The 16,715-nt window shown below is 37.3% G+C and overlaps 1 protein-coding gene across 1 annotated transcript in view; it reads left to right on the top strand.

Moving 5' to 3' along the window:
- The window catches only part of Cntn3 (contactin 3), a 354,703-nt gene that overhangs the window by 332,611 nt on the left and 5,377 nt on the right, over positions 1–16,715 (top strand). Inside the window, exons 20-21 of the mRNA XM_034512693.2 lie at positions 4,521–4,707; positions 16,029–16,141. Coding sequence (XP_034368584.1) covers positions 4,521–4,707; positions 16,029–16,141 — 300 coding nt within the window. The remainder of the gene's footprint in view (positions 1–4,520; positions 4,708–16,028; positions 16,142–16,715) is intronic.

Genomic DNA, 16,715 nt, shown 5'->3' with positions numbered 1-16,715 from the left:
GCCATATAATATATAATGTATTATAATACATATAATTTATAAAACAAACTATATAAAAAGATTTCTAATAACTAATAATAAGATAGTTATTTAATAAATAAAACAGAAAATAAAATAGACCATATACAGAATCACATAGTTCAATAACAATTACACAAACATCATCTCTCATTCTTAAAATATCTTACTCTGTGGCACTTGCAAGAAACTTGTGTCCCACTGACAGTAAGTGAAACTGTAGAAAATGGGCTCCGTTTAAGGAGAGCACTTGCTCAGCAATAGAACTCTGAGAAAAGATAAGTCATTGCCTGTGTGGTGAGACTGCCCTTAGCAATGAAATAAATGCAACACACACACACATAGGCACACACACACACACACACACAGAGAGAGAGAGAGAGAGAGAGAGAGAGAGAGAGTCTCTTCAGCAAACCAAAGTGCAAGTGCTCACTACCATTATAGAAGTAAACAGGACTTGCCATGTTTCCAGCTATGGTTCACTTTTAATCACTTTGCCCTCTCCTTCCATGAGGTTTTTCATGCTATTTTCGCACAGCAAACTCTGCATGAGTTTACGAGATTAAAGTGCCTATGTCTATCAACTTATACAAAATTTTATCTGTGCACCCTTTGAATGTTGTTTTGTTCCTGGTTCTTGTTCAGGCCTCTGATTAGAACTGTACATCACATCCTCCTCCGTGTCTCTTAGCTTCACTTTTCTGATTTTATTATTTCTCCAGACCATGTCTGGACTAACTTATAAATGTTTCCACCATTCACCTTTAGCTACATTCTTATCTATGATTTCCTTTTTTAATAATTTTCCTTTTCAGGTCTAGGAGTTCTGCTCACTACTTTCCAAATTTAACTGACCTTTATATGTATTCTCCCATAATTAATTTATCCTTTTTACAATACACTTGGGTGTCATAAAGATGATAACTTTTTAGTCTTCTTTAGAAGACTGTTATCTAATATCCACCTGTGCCTCCCAGTATAGTTCCCCATTTATAACACAGGGATGATACTTTTTTAAAATAGAAATTGCCTTCATGTTCTTCCAACTTCATAGCAACTCTTTTCTGTGTACATTTCAGTGTTTTCTTCCTCTGTCGACACCTTGCTCTTCACACACCATTGTTGTGACTGCACCTATAAACTATATATTAGTAACTGTATTCTCTCAGTGGGAGTGCTGCTACTATTTGAACATAACCTATAGAGAATGGAATAATGTAGAATTATTTAGCCCCTAGGTCTGCTAATATGGTTAATTTGGAAGATGACAGAGGAGGATTACTAGTTCAAAGCCAGCCTGGGTTGCATAGTGAGTTTGAACTCACGCAACTTAATGAGACTTTCAAAATTAAAAATCAAAAGAGGTCCAGAAGTAAGTATAGCTCAGAGGTAGATTCCTTATATGTTTAAGGTCCTAGATTCCAATTCCTAGCTCCACAAACAAGAAACAAACAAGAAACCAACCAAAAAATAAATAAATACGTTTTTATACAAAATGTTGCACAACATATTAGAATACTTCAGAGAATTTGCTTATAGAAAATTTCTAATTGTTTGCTTAAGTTCAGGCTATTTGTATGTTAATTTGAGTTTTTATGAGCCCGCTTCACTGACTAGTATTATATACAAATCATCACACATTTTCTAACACTGTATTTCTAACACTTCTCATCAACTAAGATTTAAAGATGAATCACTCCTCCAATGCACGGAGGTGGGTCATAGTACTTTAACATCTACTGTTTACAAGAACTTTCAAGTACTCTCTATAAATGGATTTATAAAACTAGACTTCACATGCCAGTTATGAATTATTTTTATTTCCTCTTTTCATCAGTCCCCTAAGAAAACATTTTTTAGGCAGCTTACAATGAAGGAATTGTGATGTCTCACAAAAAGAAAGGCTCATGAATTAGAAACTAACAAGAGACTAAAAGTTAAACAGGATCTTGATTGACTTAGCAAACTCCTCCATCCCTCTCCTGTGTCATCTATTAAGAAAGGATTATTATAACCCAGATTTATATAATATTTTCTCAAACTGTGCTATATCCCCATGCCACAAGCTTTCCAGCTTTCTATAACATGTTATTATCATTATTGATTAGATGTCATTCTTGGAAAATAGCTAGACAGGATCCTCAAGGGCAGGTCATTGAAACCTCATGGTATATACAGTGTTCAGTATTGGTGATATAATATTTATAAAAGATTTTGGTGTCTGTTAACATTTTGCTTATCAGTGCCTTTATAAAAAAAATCACATTTACTTCAGACCAAAGGATTTGGGTTCAAATACCCCGACTAAGAGCCTCATGAAAACTAATAACTCTTTTCCAAAAGAAATGCATGGAAATAACTCAAAACCACACATATATGAGGAAGAGGGGTTTGAAATACACAGGGCACAGAGAAGGTACAGAATTCTGAAGTATTTAGTTTGATACTTTGGTAAAAATCTGAGATTTGCATTGTGATTATTATATTAATGATATAATATACATTTATATGTGCTTTTTGAAAAAAATGGTAACTTCTAATATCTGCCTGCTCTGAGGGCTAAAACCAACGTCCTAGCTAACTAGTCACCTGGTGCTGTTTGAACTGCATAGTATTGTACAGTGAATTTTAATGCTAAGAAATTTCACTCAATAATTATAGCTCTGATTATTATACATTTCACTTTTCATCATGTACCATCTCCAGCCCAAGCTAATCTTTGACTTGCTATGTTGCCAAGGATATCTTTGAGTAATGATTATCCTCCCTCTAGCTCCATAGTGCTGGTATTGAAAGTGTGAGCCAACACACCCAGTTTTCTGGGATGCTGGTCATTGAACATAAATAAGGTTCTGTGCATGTTTGATAATCATTCAAACAACTAAATGACACCAGCTTTGCTTTTCAAAAGATACATGGCATAATTCCTACAAACACCAAAGCTTCTGTTCAGACAGAGCTAAATCCATGATTACAAAGATTGTCCCATCTTTAAAATGGTCATCGTCATTAGAATTGTGAATTTAGAGATCTGTTGCCAGTTGTATTATGTTCAAACTACAGATAGTTATGCAGCTATAACAATTATTTTATAGTCATATTTTATTATCAAGGTTTTAAAAATGAATGCCAGAACAAAAGGTTGTCTACTGAAAAAAAAAGAGGGGCAAGCATATTTGTTTACAGAAGTACAAAATATGTTTTTATTAAGTGCTTCTTTATATCTCTATGTTAACTTTTCTGTTTAGATTAAATGAGTAAATATTGGCAACTATTCTTATTTCTGCCGTAAGCATGGTTGTATTTTGCATAAGCTTTTTATTTCCATGTTTTGTCTTTGTTAATTTATTTTTACTTCCTGCAGAATCTAAACTTATGAACAAAGAAAGCAACAGTTTATAGCACATATGCAAAGTACTTAGGAAACATATGTACATATATTTGGTGTTTTCGTGTGTGTGTGTGTGTGTGTGTGTGTGTGTAGCATGCCTGTAAAGAACAAAGGTCGATGTCTGTTATCTTCCTTGGTCTCTTTTCCACCTTACTTTCTCAGACAGTGTCCCTTACCCTGCAGTTCACTGATTACCCTAGACCTACTTGCCAGCAACCCGCAGTGGTTCTCCTGGTGTGTGTACCCTAGAACTCGGATTCCAGGTGCCTGTCACCACACTTACCATGGATGCAGAATCTGAACTGTAGGCAGCACGCTTGGGCAGCCAGCTCTTTACCACCTGACCAATCCCCACAGTGCTCTGGAAACAACTTTTACATTAGCACCCATTACTCCTCTTTCTACAAAATTTTATCACTGGTTTATTTTTTGTATCTTCATACCATGTGTGCATATGCCTATTTAATAAATCCAAAACTATTTTTAGCACATCACAGAATAATAAAGTCCACATGACAAAAGTTAGTATGCTTCTGCTTTAAAGCTGCTGTCACTACTTCCTGCTGCTTGCTGCAGGCCTTGCATGCACAGGTAACCTGGTTAACATTTGACTATTGCTGTAGGACACTCCTCCGCTCACCAGTCGGTTTTCTCAAATCTTCCCCCTAACATATCACTTCCTTTCCAAAAGGAATCTCCACTTCACTTCCCTGTGGAGTTTATTCAGCCTTTATGAATGCATTCCAGCATTGTAAATCTGACCTTAGGCTAGGCTGCCAAAGGATGGAAACGGGAAAAGCTTGATGTTAGGTGTGTGTGTTTCTCCTCTGTCTTCCTACTTGCAGTCCTAGCTTGGAATAACATACTAAATATCTCTGCTTCACTTGTTTATAGAATTATTCTCCAACTCTTCCTTTATTCCCCTCTTCTGTATACCAACAGCTGTGACAAGGTTGAGTGCAGCACCTGGCACATAGTGGGTCTCCTGGGAATGTCTGTGGCATAAACAAGAAAATGCATCATAGCACCCCCATTAATGAAAATGACTGAATTTTGGAAAGGGCTGTATTTGGTCCAGCTGTTTGCATGTTTTATGTCTGCTGTTCACCAGGTGCGGTACTGGAACAATGGAGGAGAAGAAGAATCAACCAGCAAAGTGAAAGTGGCAGGAAATCAGACATCAGCTGTGCTCCGAGGCCTGAAGAGCAACCTGGTATATTACACAGCCGTCCGGGCTTACAACAGCGCAGGTGCTGGTCCCTTCAGCGCCACAGTTAACGCGACCACCAAGAAAACCCGTAAGTTCAATCTCAGTCTTCCATTTCTTTAAATGTGAAAAAAAAAAAAAGACTCTTCATTATTAGTGACTCTTCTTTAACGCCTGAATGGGTAACTCAAGATATGAATCCCACTGAGCAATAAAATACTGCTTCCTAACTCTGGCAAGCCCAAAGAGCATTTACGTTGCTACCTTCACAATATCCTTCCATGTGAACATAAATGCACAACATGGCAAAATGTACTTGCGGGTGTGTGGTCCCTCTAACCTTCCTCTTATCTGTGTTTGGCTTCATTGGGTCCACCATGGTGGATTTTTATTTCTGTGAAGCTTGGTCTAAGCACGATAACTGGAAGCTTACATCAATGCCTGCGAGCCTGCTTTCTAAGCCCTTTTTTCCCCTCACATTACTTAAGAGATTCCAAATGAATTAAAATGCTGTAACAATCAGACTGTATGACCCATGTAAACAAATGCACACTAAAATTTCTAGCCAGCAGTGCCTACGTTGTCTTCAAGCCCAATCTTTGTTACCTTTGTATTCCCAGTAAAGCTCATGAGCTTTGATGATGTTACTATTAAATTAGTCGTCAGGAAAGACAGTTATTTGCATTTGGTTACTTTCTCACAGCATATTCATGCTAGTTTGAATAAACTGTTGGGTTACTATCATTGTGGTCATAGCTAAAAGTGGCTGAGAAAATTCCATGTCCCAAATTCTTAGTGATCATTCCCCTCTGATCTTAATTTTGAGGCTGAGGCAAACAAGGCAAAAAAAAACGGGGGTGGGGGGGTGGGGGGGGGTTAAGGACTGTGAGCACACTGATGGTTTTGTTTATGGATAATGCTTTTCTTAATTTATTTTCTAAATTTAGTTCTGTACCTCTCTGTACCTCACAAAGTTTATATAGAAAAGAAACCGCTGTTGTTCTTGGTGGGCATTTGAATGGATAGATTCCATTTGTAGACTGCTAGGTCTATATTTATTTGAAAGCATATATTCATTGCCTAAAACTGCTAAGAATGCCAGTAATATATAGGCAAATATTATAGGCAAGCAATTTTATAGTACTGATAACTTAAAATATACATGAAGGATATTCTTACTGCTTTAGATGTTAATTAACCACTGTCATTTGATGGAGGAAATTTGTGTTTATCTTTGCATTATTTATAAAAAAATAAGTGTGACTAGCATATTATTAGCATAATAAGCGCCACAGAGCAACAGTGTAGCAACAGAGGCATTTGTTCCCTTCTGTAGCATTCATTTGTAAGCAATCCATTAATTTGAGGATTTAACATTATCCTTCCCTAATTACTAGGGAAAGTGCTACCTAGTCTCTTATGAATAACACATAGATAGGCCAAGAATGTGCTATTTGAAAAGACACAAACAGAAAATGGTTTGTATTTACAACTTTTCAGTAAAGATATTTGGTTCTCTTGGTAATAACTGAGTATTACTAAAGCTTAAATATCCTCATTATTCACGTGTTAAAAGCCAGCATCAAGAAAAAAATGCTGATTGCAAAAGTACACTCTAACAAGTTGACTCTTGTGACTTATTAATTAATGAGATTATTCACCAGGAAAAATTTAAAAACAACAACATAATGGGCTGACAAGATTGCTCAGTTGGTAAAGGTACTTGCCTCTGAGCTTGAAGACCTGAGTTTCATGGAATCTATAAGATAACAAGCAAGAATAAATGTCCTCTCAAGATAAATGTCCTCTGACTTTCACAATGTGATATGGCCATTCATATCTGCAAACACACACACATACACACACAGACACACTAAATAATAACTGAAAATTTAATATAAAAGACAAAGATATCAGAGGCATCAGTGATGAACTCTGTGAACTGAGGAAGCAGAAGGAAGAGAGCAGCCCTGTGTTAATAAGAATATCTTGATAATACACTGAGAGTGAGATAAACTCTTAAAAAAAAATAAACCACACCCCTTGAAAATGGAGAGCCAGCTTAGAAAGACAAATTTCCACATAACGATGATGATAATTATGGTTTTAACAGCTAACACTTAGTGAGCAATTTCTGCTCACACTTTATAACACTGTTCGTGTACTGATTCCTAATTCTCATGGTAACATTGCCTTGGAAGCTATCTGTGTCTTCACTTTAGAAATGAAAAGGCTGAGCTCCAGGAAGTTTAGATTCCCTCAAAGAGATGGTGGGGCAGGTGACAGGGCAATCATCCGGAAAGTCTAAAGCCCTGTCTTCTCCTCTCTTCCAACCACATACTTAAAATATCCATGTACCTTTCAACACCAGCGTTTACTGTAATTTTGCTCTCTGCTTAGGGATTGGGTAAGATGCCCAGAGGTAGTCAGGAATCTAGAGCTGGTACAACTGAAGTATGATGGGAATTTCACCAAGTCAGTCAAACCTCTCTCTAAAACAGTATCCTACTAGTGATGCAATTCACCTGCATCTGCACATTATTCTATAACTGTTGCTAACAATGGGTTTCTATATTGTATGGGAAATTTCATAAGCCCTCCAGTCATCTGAAAATTGGATATAAAGAACATGTGTTCTTTTTTTAAATTATGCTAGTGATTTTTAAAGCATGTACCGAAATAGAATAAGACGGGCATCTTTCATAGCTATTTCTGATGTTGTTACTGGCAGCTTTGAATAATCATCCTAAGCATTGATGAGGTTTAGCTTCAAGTTCTAGTTAGGAATTTTGACAAGGCCCCCATGATAATCATTTAAAGAAATCATCTGCATGCGGCAGGTACAACAGTGCTTTAGCTGAGATACCAGTTTTGAATCCTGGTTTAGTCCCTGTTTTTCCCTCCAGTTCATGAACTTTACAGAGAGTCCTCTGTGCCTCGGGCACCCGTTCCCCATGGCCGGTGCACTCCAAGCACATGTCAGCCTCTCATTAAATGCTAACTGGATAGCTGGGTAGAGAAATGAAAGCTAAAGAAGGAAGCCAGCTTGAACTACTGTTATTAATCAAATGTACTCTCTCTTGACTGCACGTTGTGAATTCAAAATATATGCTGCAGTCTTTTACAGTCTAGTTTAAAATTTGCAAGCTTGTGTGTCCTTGTAATCATGGATTTCAGCATGCAAGCATTTCCATCAGTGCTGATGGAGGTGCTGTTTCTGATTGTCAAATAACAGAAGGATTCTCAAGCAGAGTACTGTAGCTTCCATTAAACACTTAATTTTTTTTATATCCAAATACTTGTGCTTTCTAAAGCATTTTGACTTAACAGTAATTAGCCTCTTCAGTAATTGAAGATGGGTTTCTGTCACTCAAAAGCCAAAGAGAAGTAACTCTTATCATCATCCTTCTAATGAGGCTAATGAGAAAATTTTTGTAGGTGGCTTGAAAACGATTGAAAGTGTTGGTTTCTAAAGGGAAGCATATTGACAGTCTCATGTCCAAAGTGTGTAAGAATAAATCTATAGGACAAATACTCAGAAGCCTGTGGGATAAACCTCCAGTAGCAGTTCTGTTTGCAGTATGGATGGATTCAGGCTGAAACCGTTCAAATGTCATCTAATAAGATCTCAGACCAAGTCTTCTTTAAGCTGAGTTCTACTTCCTGTCCTTCATCTTGTCACATCCATTTTAACACTCCCATTTCAGCATAAGCTCGGTGTTTTATTTCTTAGGTACCAAATCACAGGCATTCTTGACTCTTTTGTATTGATTTGTGTGTGTGTGTGTGTGTGTGTGTGTGTGTGTGTGTGTGCACTTCTGTGTATGTATTAATTTATTGTGTGGGAGCTTATGCAAGCCTACACAGGCCACAGCTCAAGTATGAACAACAGAAGCACCTTGAAAAAGATGCTTCTCTTTCACACATCTTGTGTTCTGGGTATTATACTCAGGTTACCTGACAAGCACTTTACCACATACTCTATTTCTCCCCCTTAATTTTGGTTTCTAAAACTGACTTGGAATTGACTTCTGTATTTATCAAGAATCTACCATTTCTCATTGGTTTGGGAGTGGCTAAGGAAGGAAAATCTTCAAAGAGTTAGCATGAGACCCTGACACCAAGATCCTTGAATGCGCATGAGACCAGATGTACTAACTCCAGTGCTTTACAGAAAGCTGGAATGTAGAGATTAGGTCATCCTCAGAATCCCTCCACCCACCTAGCCCTGCTTATGCAGGGCAAACCAGAGACTGTTTCAAACAAGTTAGAAGGTGAGACCCTAAACCAAGTGTTATCTTCTAGCCTTGATAGGTGCCTGATAGCATGCAAACCTCCACTTGTCTGCTCGTGCTCTCTCTCTCTCTCTCTCTCTGCCTCTCTCTCTCTCTCTCTCTCTCTCTCTCTCTCTCTCTCTCTCTCTCTCTCCCTAAACACGCACGCACATGCACACACACACACACACACACACACACACACACACACACACTGCATTCACAGATGCTATTCTGGAGCAAGGAACAAACTACTTCTGTCCCTGAGATTAGAAATGGTCCCTATCTGTTCAGTAGTGTTTGCTTTTCATAAGCAAGGGTGATCTTGTAGCCATCACTCTCCTACTCAGAACTTTCCATTCTTACCCATTGATGATAAATGTTAAATTTCTCAAATACCCCATCTAGGTTCAGATACCCACCCACCATCTCTTGCTCCAATTCATTCATTTCTTACTGTTTCCTCACCTTGTGCATTGCGCATTCGATTTAGGACTGCAACATTTGTTGTCTCCTATGCCTAGACAAATCTTCCTCTAAATATTCATGAGACACATTCCTTGTCTCTCTCAGATCTTCACACCTCAGCATGCTACCTGACTGTCATACTTAAACTTGTTATACCCTGACATCTCCCAACAGTCCTCTCCTCCCCTGCTTTATTCATGTGCATACCCATGATCAATCAGCACACATGCTCCAGATTGTATATGTTTCTTTGTTTTAGTTTTAAATTTATATTTCATTCATTCCATATTGCTGTGTGAGTTGATTGTGTGGGTGTTAGTACCACACTAAACGTGTTGCTATCAGAGGATAGCTTGCCAAATTTGCATCTCACCTTCCACCATCAGCATTGGCAGCCAGCACCTTTATCCACTGAGCCATTTGCCAGCCCATAGATATTATTTTACTATTGCCTCCCTTGGCTAGAAAGCCAAGTCCTTCAGCCTTCTTTCCATTAACGTTTTCTTAGTTCTTGAGCTCTGTCTTCACTTCAATAGTTATAGTCAGACCTAGTAAATGCTGGTTGACTCTAACCTCTGCCATTATTCATGGTGGCACCATTTTAGTCCAGGCTACTCCTCTAGGGAACAATATAGAAATTAGTCACCATACTGTCTATTTTTGAATGGCCAAATTCTCAGGGAAGTAGAATCATCATTATTTTAGTGATTCCACTCAGCATTGTATTGTGGATTGCTGATTGTATTTTCTGCTCCCTCAAGGAAGGGGGGGGGGGCTGACCCAGGGACCAGGAGTTGATCATGTACTCAGGTGATGTCAGATAAAATCTTAATTGGACAAATAAAGGCTAGAGCCCTTAATTGGGTAGTGGAAGAAAAGGACAGAGCTGAAAGTTTTAGAGAAGTGAAAGAAGGGGAAGAAGAGGATGGAGGGAGAAAAGGTTGGAGATGGAGCAGACCCATGTGGCCTAGAGGAGTCAAAAGTAGCTAGGGACTTCATAGCTGGACAATAGATTAGTGTAGGGTATATTTGCCTAATTTAGGCATGCGGCTTGTATTCATATTAACTGAGTTGTGTGTTCTTTGCCTGGGCATATTAGGGTTGGAGATTTACTGATATAAACCTAGCTGGTGTAAATCTAAGTCTCTAGTATTTTCCTTTTATGGAGCTAAAGGGAGCTGAGTGAGATCCCAGTGCTGCTGGCATTTCAAAGGCCATCCCCATGGGGTTGGCCTGAGGAACACAATGGGCTACCTCTTATTTTTACTTTTTTCAGAACAAAAATGGTTTGGTCAGCTTAGCAGCCAGCTGCAAGAATCAGGGCCAGATGGCTATTAGGGCTAGCCATGGGGGAGTGGGCAAAACCACTGAGGCTGGACCCTAGATGAATTTAGCATGATTTATTAAAACTACACAGTACAGAACTATATGGACTTCTTACTGGCTTCCTAGGTTAATTACAATGAGCTAACCAACTGTTAAAAAATAGCAAATTTTCCCACCTAGAAAACCATGGGCATACCTGCTTACAACAAAGGAATTACTTTGGTAATTGTGACAAAAAGTCCAGGGAAACCTCAGGGAGTATTTGTTTTGTCCTAGTTTCATGGCTATCAAGTTGACTATGCCAGGAGAATAGGCACATTTTATACACAATATAGAAGAAGAGATCGATGAATGCTGGAGTAGATCTGGCTTTTTCTTCCTTTCATTTTTAAGTGAGTCCAGAACCACAGCCCAAAGAATGGTGGTGCTCATATTCAGGCTGGTTTTCCTTGTCAACTAAATCTTCCTGGAAATACTCCCACAAGCACAAACATATGCATAACTAAAATTAATAAAAGTAAATCATTAATAAAACAGTTTGTTATGGTATGATGCATTTGGTTCATTTCTAATAGTGATTGGGGCAATAGGTATCTCAGTAGTGGAAGAAAGTGGCTTCTTTTTTTCAGAATCTCACTTGTTTAGCCAGCATAATTTAAAATGGTGGTGATCTTCTCAAACAATGTCTTCTTGCAAAATATACTTTGCAAATACTGGCGCTTTTTATCATTAGGTGGCCAGAAAAAAAAAAAAAAAAAAGATTTGAAAAACATACTGATTTTTGTATAATTGATTACACCAAGCATGAACGCTTAAAATTCCATATTTCTAAAGGGGATTCTAATGTCTCTATCATCACTATAGAAATATCACCCTTGTAAACTGCATATAATGATGCCCACTACATCAACAGATTCTATAACATAGCATACCATTGGAATAAAGTCATTATAGAACTTTGCAGAAAGAAATCATGGAGTAGACAATAAGAGCCAGTTACAATCCCATAACCCAAAAACATCATCATAACCAGCTCTTGGGATGTACTTTCCAGATTTCTATTTTATAGATGCTTTCTCTTTGTCTGTTTAATTACCTGTATATCATATATTCACATGTGATGTTTGGCCCAATTCTCAAGTGACACAATTTAAAATGACCTTGGGAAAGAGTGTTGTTGATGGAATGTCTAGATCAGGTTAGTTTGTATGGGCTAGGGTTAGGGTTAGGGTAAGGGTAAGGAGGCAATAAGGTGTCCTGACTATGTTAATTGATACACCCTGAAATGAATGGTATCATTTCCTAGTATTGGGGCTGGAATTGTCCAAGAGCAGAGAAAGCTAGCCAAGTGAATAGGAAGCATGTGTATGTTCATCTCTCTCTGCTATTGGCTGTGGATGTGATAGAACTAGTTGCTACAAGGTTCTACCATACCTTCTCACAATGACCATCTGTAACCTGAGACTGTAAAATAAGCTAAATCTTCTCCCCTTGATATTTTGTCAAGGTGTTTGATCACAGCACCAAGAATAAAACCAGAACACCATATATGTCAATAGGCAACCATTTTTTAAAGTGTTTTCCCATTGATAAAAGTGCCTCATGCTATGGCTTTACCTAGGTATAGTCATGTCACTGTCATTGGCTCTTTGCAGACAGACATCTATAGAAAAACTGAAATCTCTAATAAAGCAAATTTTGAAAAGTTAGAAAGCCAAACACAGAAAGCATCATGTCGGCTGCTTAAAGATAGACATTAATTTAAAATCCTGTTTGGGATAGTGTTGCATTATTGTATAATATTTAAACTCTCCCAGGAATTTTTAGGGTCTGATGATTTATATTATGTTTTAAATCAAATTAAATATCTCCTTTAAATAAAACATTTAGATTTCTCCATTCTTTGTTCTTATATCATTCTGTCAAAATAGAAGTTTGACAAATAGAAGGAAGCCTGTAGACTTCAAACCTGACAGGTCATTTTGAAATATAGACCATCTGTTAAGTCCATTAGATCTGGCCCATGTCCAGCTGTAGTAGATCATATTTTTCAGATGGGACAAAGCATTAAGAATGGAGTTAGAAATTCTAGAAGATACACTGTTGGTCATCTCAGGGCCTTACCCAATTGCTACTTGGTTCCATGCCTTTAGATGTCTACAATGTGGCTTTGAAGGTATATACATTGCTGCTTACCTGATCCACATTAAGCTTGAGTGGTCAGTTAAATACCATTAACTGTATGGACACTGCTATGTGAACAATCAGAATTCTTTCTGTCCAAGTTTCACTCCTCTACAGGTCACAGACAGCAGGCACCTTACTATGTTTATGGAATTGGGACAGGTTTATTTCACTTAGCCTAGTGATCTCAGCCTTCATCCATGTTCTAGCATATACTAGAAACACATGTATACTCAAGGAAACTGGATAATCTGGATAAAATGAACAATTTTCTAGACAGATACCAAGTATCAAAGTTAAATCAGGATTAAATAAACCATCTAAATAGTCCCATAACCCCTAAAGAAAGAGCAGCAATCATTAAGTCTCCCCCTCCCCCCCCAAAAAAAAATAATCCCAGGACCAGATGGTTTTAGTGCAGAATTCTATCAGACCTTCAAGGAAGACCTAATACCAATTCTCTTCAAACTGTTCCACAAAATAGAAACAGAATAAACACTACCCAATTTGTTCTGTGAATCCAAAATTACTCTCATACCTAAACCACACAAAGACAAAAGAAAGAAAGAGAACTTCAGACCAATTTCCCTTATGAATACCGATGCAAAAATACTCAATAAAATTCTGGCAAACCAAATCCAAGAACACATCAAAACAATCATCCACCATGATCAAGTAGGCATTATCCCAGGAATGCAGAGGAGGTTCAATATATGGAAATCCATCAATGTAATCCAATATATAAACAAACTCAAAGAAAAAAAAAAAAAACACATAGTCATCTCACTAGATGCTGAGAAAGCATTTCACAAAAATGCTTTCTCGTTTAATGCCCCTTCCTGGAAAAATCAGGAATTCAATGCCCATACCTAAACTTAGTAAAAGCAATATACAGCAAGCCAGTAGCCAACATCAAACAAAATCGAGAGAAACTTGAAGCAATCCCACTAACATCAGGGACTAGACCATGCTGCACACTCTCTTCCTACCTATTCCTACACTCTCTTTCTATACCTTGTATAACTATCATTTCTTGGAATGAGGCTAAAAATATTATTTATGTTTTTTATTTCAGAATTAAAATAATAAAAAAAAAAGCAAAAATAGGGCCTGGAGAGATGACTCAGCAGTTAAGAGTGCTTGTTGCTCTTCCACAGAATGTATGTTTTCAGACCCTACAAGGGCTTCAGCAGCTTACCATAACCTATAAATTCAGTTCTAGAGAACCCAGTTATTTCTTCTGTCTTCTGTGGGTACCTGTACACATGTAATATATGGACATAGAGTCAAAAATAAAGACATATAGACATATAGATATGCATAAGTAAAAATGTGCATTTTTAAAACTAAGGGAAATAAGTAAAAAGTGAAGTAAAATGAATTAGGGACAGTAGTCAGACACAGGAGGGACTAAAACAAAAAAAAAAACAACCTTCCATTTTTATTCCTTACATTAATTTGCATAGCTTACATATTAATTTACATAATCTTTTGTAGTTTTTCTTTCTTTTTTCCTTCCTTTCTTCCTTTGTTTTCATCATTTAAAAAAAAATTCCTATCAGGCTGAATTCATGAATTTTGGCATTCATATCAAATGAATTACCCTTTATACAGTCATTTCTTCTCTGAAGCTGGCATCTGGAAAGGTAGTGTAGCCCAAACGACTGGAACTTTCCATAATCTGTCAGCACTCATTCGTTGATAGCGCAATCCATGCTGTTTTCTGAATCTCCTCAAATCAAATCAAACCTGCCTGTTTATACTCCTATCAACCACATGGATAACAGACATTGGGATGATGTTATAAATGCATTCATGACATTTGGATAGAGTGAGTAGAACACACTGATTAATATTTCAACTTAAGTAGCTACCATTGATCTGGTTATCACAGCCCTGCAGCTCAGTCTCAGCTGACTTAAACTCATTGTTAATATCCAGTCAGAAACCATTTAAAACTACATGGAATCATGTTAGTAGGACACAAAACCTAAAGAATGTGTAAACAATACCATCATGTTTGGGGTTCTTCATCCCATTATATATCTGAGATCTCTTCCATCTGTAAGTCTAGCTGTATTTCCCTTATGGCATGAGTTAATGATGATCAGAAAATTTTCTGGAAAGACAATCTCCTTTTCCCATTACAAATACAATTATTCAAATCACATCTTATGCTTCAATGTACAAGGATAAACTTTCAGTGCTATTGTAGGCAATTGTGATGCTGTTGACAAATGAGTAATATCTTTGTCGTTTTGTAACTGAAAAGAAACTGAACCTTAGTGCCCCTCATGTTCATCAGTGAACAAATGGATTCTGCCACTTTTCAGTCCATCCCATGCCCCCCATACATAAACACCACACAAAGATACCCTTACACCTTACCAGTATAATTTTCCTAACTCATGTTCTTGTAAAGGAACTAACTGTAAATTCAAGTCTATAAAACCCAGAGAGTTTCATTAATTCTCTGATGCAGTTCTCATTAACTTTTTTAGCCTTTTGCATTAGTTTTCTCAAAAACTGATTTAAACTTGGAAAATGAAGACTTTAAAATATAGACTCTGTGCTGTAATTTTTCATGAGTATAGCTATTACTTCACGAGAATGAATCTGTGTAATCCTGATTTTTTATTGCCTCTCGTTTTGCCCATCTCATCATCCAAGGAGACTGGCTTAAAAATCATCCACACTTCATTTCCTGTGACTTTAATCTGCTTGTTTGGCAATTTCTCTCAGCTTCTAGTAGATGTCAAAACAAGTCCCATGGCAGTCCTGCTTCACTCATCAACATGCACCCTCTAGTGGTAGCAAAAGGAATTGCCGTTCTTATGCTTTCAACATTTTCTAAGTATGGGTATGGGTATGGGTAGGGTAGGGTTGGGTAGGGTAAGGTATAGCATCATAAGGTATCCTACCATATGGTATCCTGTGGTATAGTAAAGCCAATTTTCTCCAAATTTAAACACGGTAACCTTTCCTTAAAATGTTTAAGGAAAGATTTACAGCCCCTCCTTGGTTTTGACTCATTCTCTGCACCACGGGTTATCAAAGAGAGTCTTCTTCCATGAGCCTTCTAGAATATTTACTTGTCTGATTAGTTTGAAATATGACTCTGTGCTTAAATCAGTTTTAATCTCTCCTTTTGCATTTCAAGCTCCCAGTCAGCCACCAGGAAATGTTGTTTGGAATGCTACAGACACTAAAGTGCTGCTTAATTGGGAACAAGTGAAAGCCATGGAGAATGAATCGGAAGTAACAGGCTACAAGGTCAGTTGTGGCTTAGACTTCATGTTTCCTACATTTGCAAACATGCTTTAAGGCAAGCTAAGTAGAAAGCTTATTTTTAAAATATTGATGATATGGTTTCTTAATCTAGTTTTCACATAACTATCAAGCTTTTCCCAAAAAGATCATTTTCTGAAAATATCTGACTTGTTAAATACAGTTATGCGAGATAATTTTGCTTCATAAGGAACTCAAGCCTGATAGTTATAACTTTTATTATGTATTTTCAGTGCTTACCAAATACTATTTTTAAAAGAGCTGTAAGGGTTGCCCATGATTCTTTTTCCTCTATAACCAAAGATACATTCCACATGGCTCTGTCAGTTACCTATCCTTGCTGCAAACATTGTGGGTGACCTGGCGTAGGAAGGATGACTCCCTACTTTTATCCTTAGCAACCTGAGGAAATCCCTAGACTTTTGGGGATTTGGGCATAAGTGAAGCCATATTTATGGTTTCAAAGAACTTCAGTTCTATCCAATATATGAAGCAGTGTTAGATTTAATAATAATGTATTGAATTGTCTTAGGCTTTCAAGGTAAAGAAAGACAAGGAC

The sequence above is a fragment of the Arvicanthis niloticus genome, chromosome 9, assembly GCF_011762505.2.
Source record: "Arvicanthis niloticus isolate mArvNil1 chromosome 9, mArvNil1.pat.X, whole genome shotgun sequence".
NCBI classification, from domain to species: Eukaryota; Metazoa; Chordata; class Mammalia; order Rodentia; family Muridae; genus Arvicanthis; species Arvicanthis niloticus.
Note: the sequence above shows the minus strand (reverse complement) of the source record. Positions and strands in the feature narration are given on the sequence as shown.